General features: G+C 42.2%; 1 protein-coding gene across 3 annotated transcripts in view; it reads right to left on the reverse strand.

Moving 5' to 3' along the window:
• b3glcta (beta 3-glucosyltransferase a) overlaps positions 1-991 on the reverse strand; it is a 95,698-nt gene that overhangs the window by 35,160 nt on the left and 59,547 nt on the right. For all 3 annotated transcript variants that reach the window (XM_016507820.1, XM_016507818.1, XM_016507819.1), the window contains one exon: positions 14-123. In XM_016507820.1, coding sequence (XP_016363306.1) covers positions 14-123 — 110 coding nt within the window. The remainder of the gene's footprint in view (positions 1-13; positions 124-991) is intronic.

Below are 991 nucleotides of genomic sequence, written 5' to 3' on the forward strand. Positions count from 1 at the left end.
TATATATTGATACCTCTTGAAGAGCTTGTGTCTGCAGCAGAAGGTCTTTTCTGAGTTTCTCCGCCTGCCGCACATGGAAAGAGTTCCTCTGGCTCTGGATGACAAACACCACATCTCTCAAGTCTACAACAAAGAACAGAGAAAAACACATACCCACCATGTCAGCCCATTAATTTGCTTAGAGCAGGGGCACACAACGATTTCCCATTGAGAACCATGATATTAACAATGGGTCAGAATGATTGTCGCAAGGCAAGTAGTTCTGATTCTAAGCACAGGAAGGACATGCAGACCTTAAATCCAAATTTCAGATGTTTGTGCGCAAAATTCACCAAATGTTATATCTTTTAGCAATGCAGAAAGTGTTTTTAACATTAAATAAAGAAAATATATGTACAATATTTCAAGAGGAAATAATATTGGCATTGAGGTTTCTTGGTTAGCGCACACTGAGCATTGGTGCCAACTGAGTCCAATCTGCAACACGTTCTAATTCCTGCTCTCTCTCCAATGTTTTCACGTCTCCAATCTCTCTTTAATAAATCAAAAAGCCCTTGTGACGAGTGGGGGCGGGGCCGAGAGCCGTGGGAACGGAGCAAGGCCGGTGGAGTAATTGATAATGAGCGACACCTGCACCACTCACCGGTCTCGAGTCCCACGGAGGAGCTCCGGAAGGATAAAAGGAAAGAGGCATATCATAAGTGCAGTTCGTGCTTTTAACAAACAATGGCATTATGCGTTCATGCAGACAGCAATGTAGCTATCATTCTTGGTGTGAACGGGCCTTAAGTAGATGTGTTCAAAGTCTTGACTGATAGTGTACATCTGGCTTAGCAAAGGGTTCATGACAGATGGCTGTAATTCTCCAGAAAGTCATGGAGGAAATTTGAACATAATTGCACAAATAATTTCTCTTTGGGTTGAACTGATTTAATTATGTGAACCCATGCCAGGTATAAGGTCAAAAGGTCACGAAAAACAGAACAAGATA

The sequence above is a fragment of the Sinocyclocheilus anshuiensis genome, unplaced genomic scaffold (assembly GCF_001515605.1).
Source record: "Sinocyclocheilus anshuiensis isolate Anshui unplaced genomic scaffold, SAMN03320099.WGS_v1.1 scaffold758, whole genome shotgun sequence".
NCBI classification, from domain to species: Eukaryota; Metazoa; Chordata; class Actinopteri; order Cypriniformes; family Cyprinidae; genus Sinocyclocheilus; species Sinocyclocheilus anshuiensis.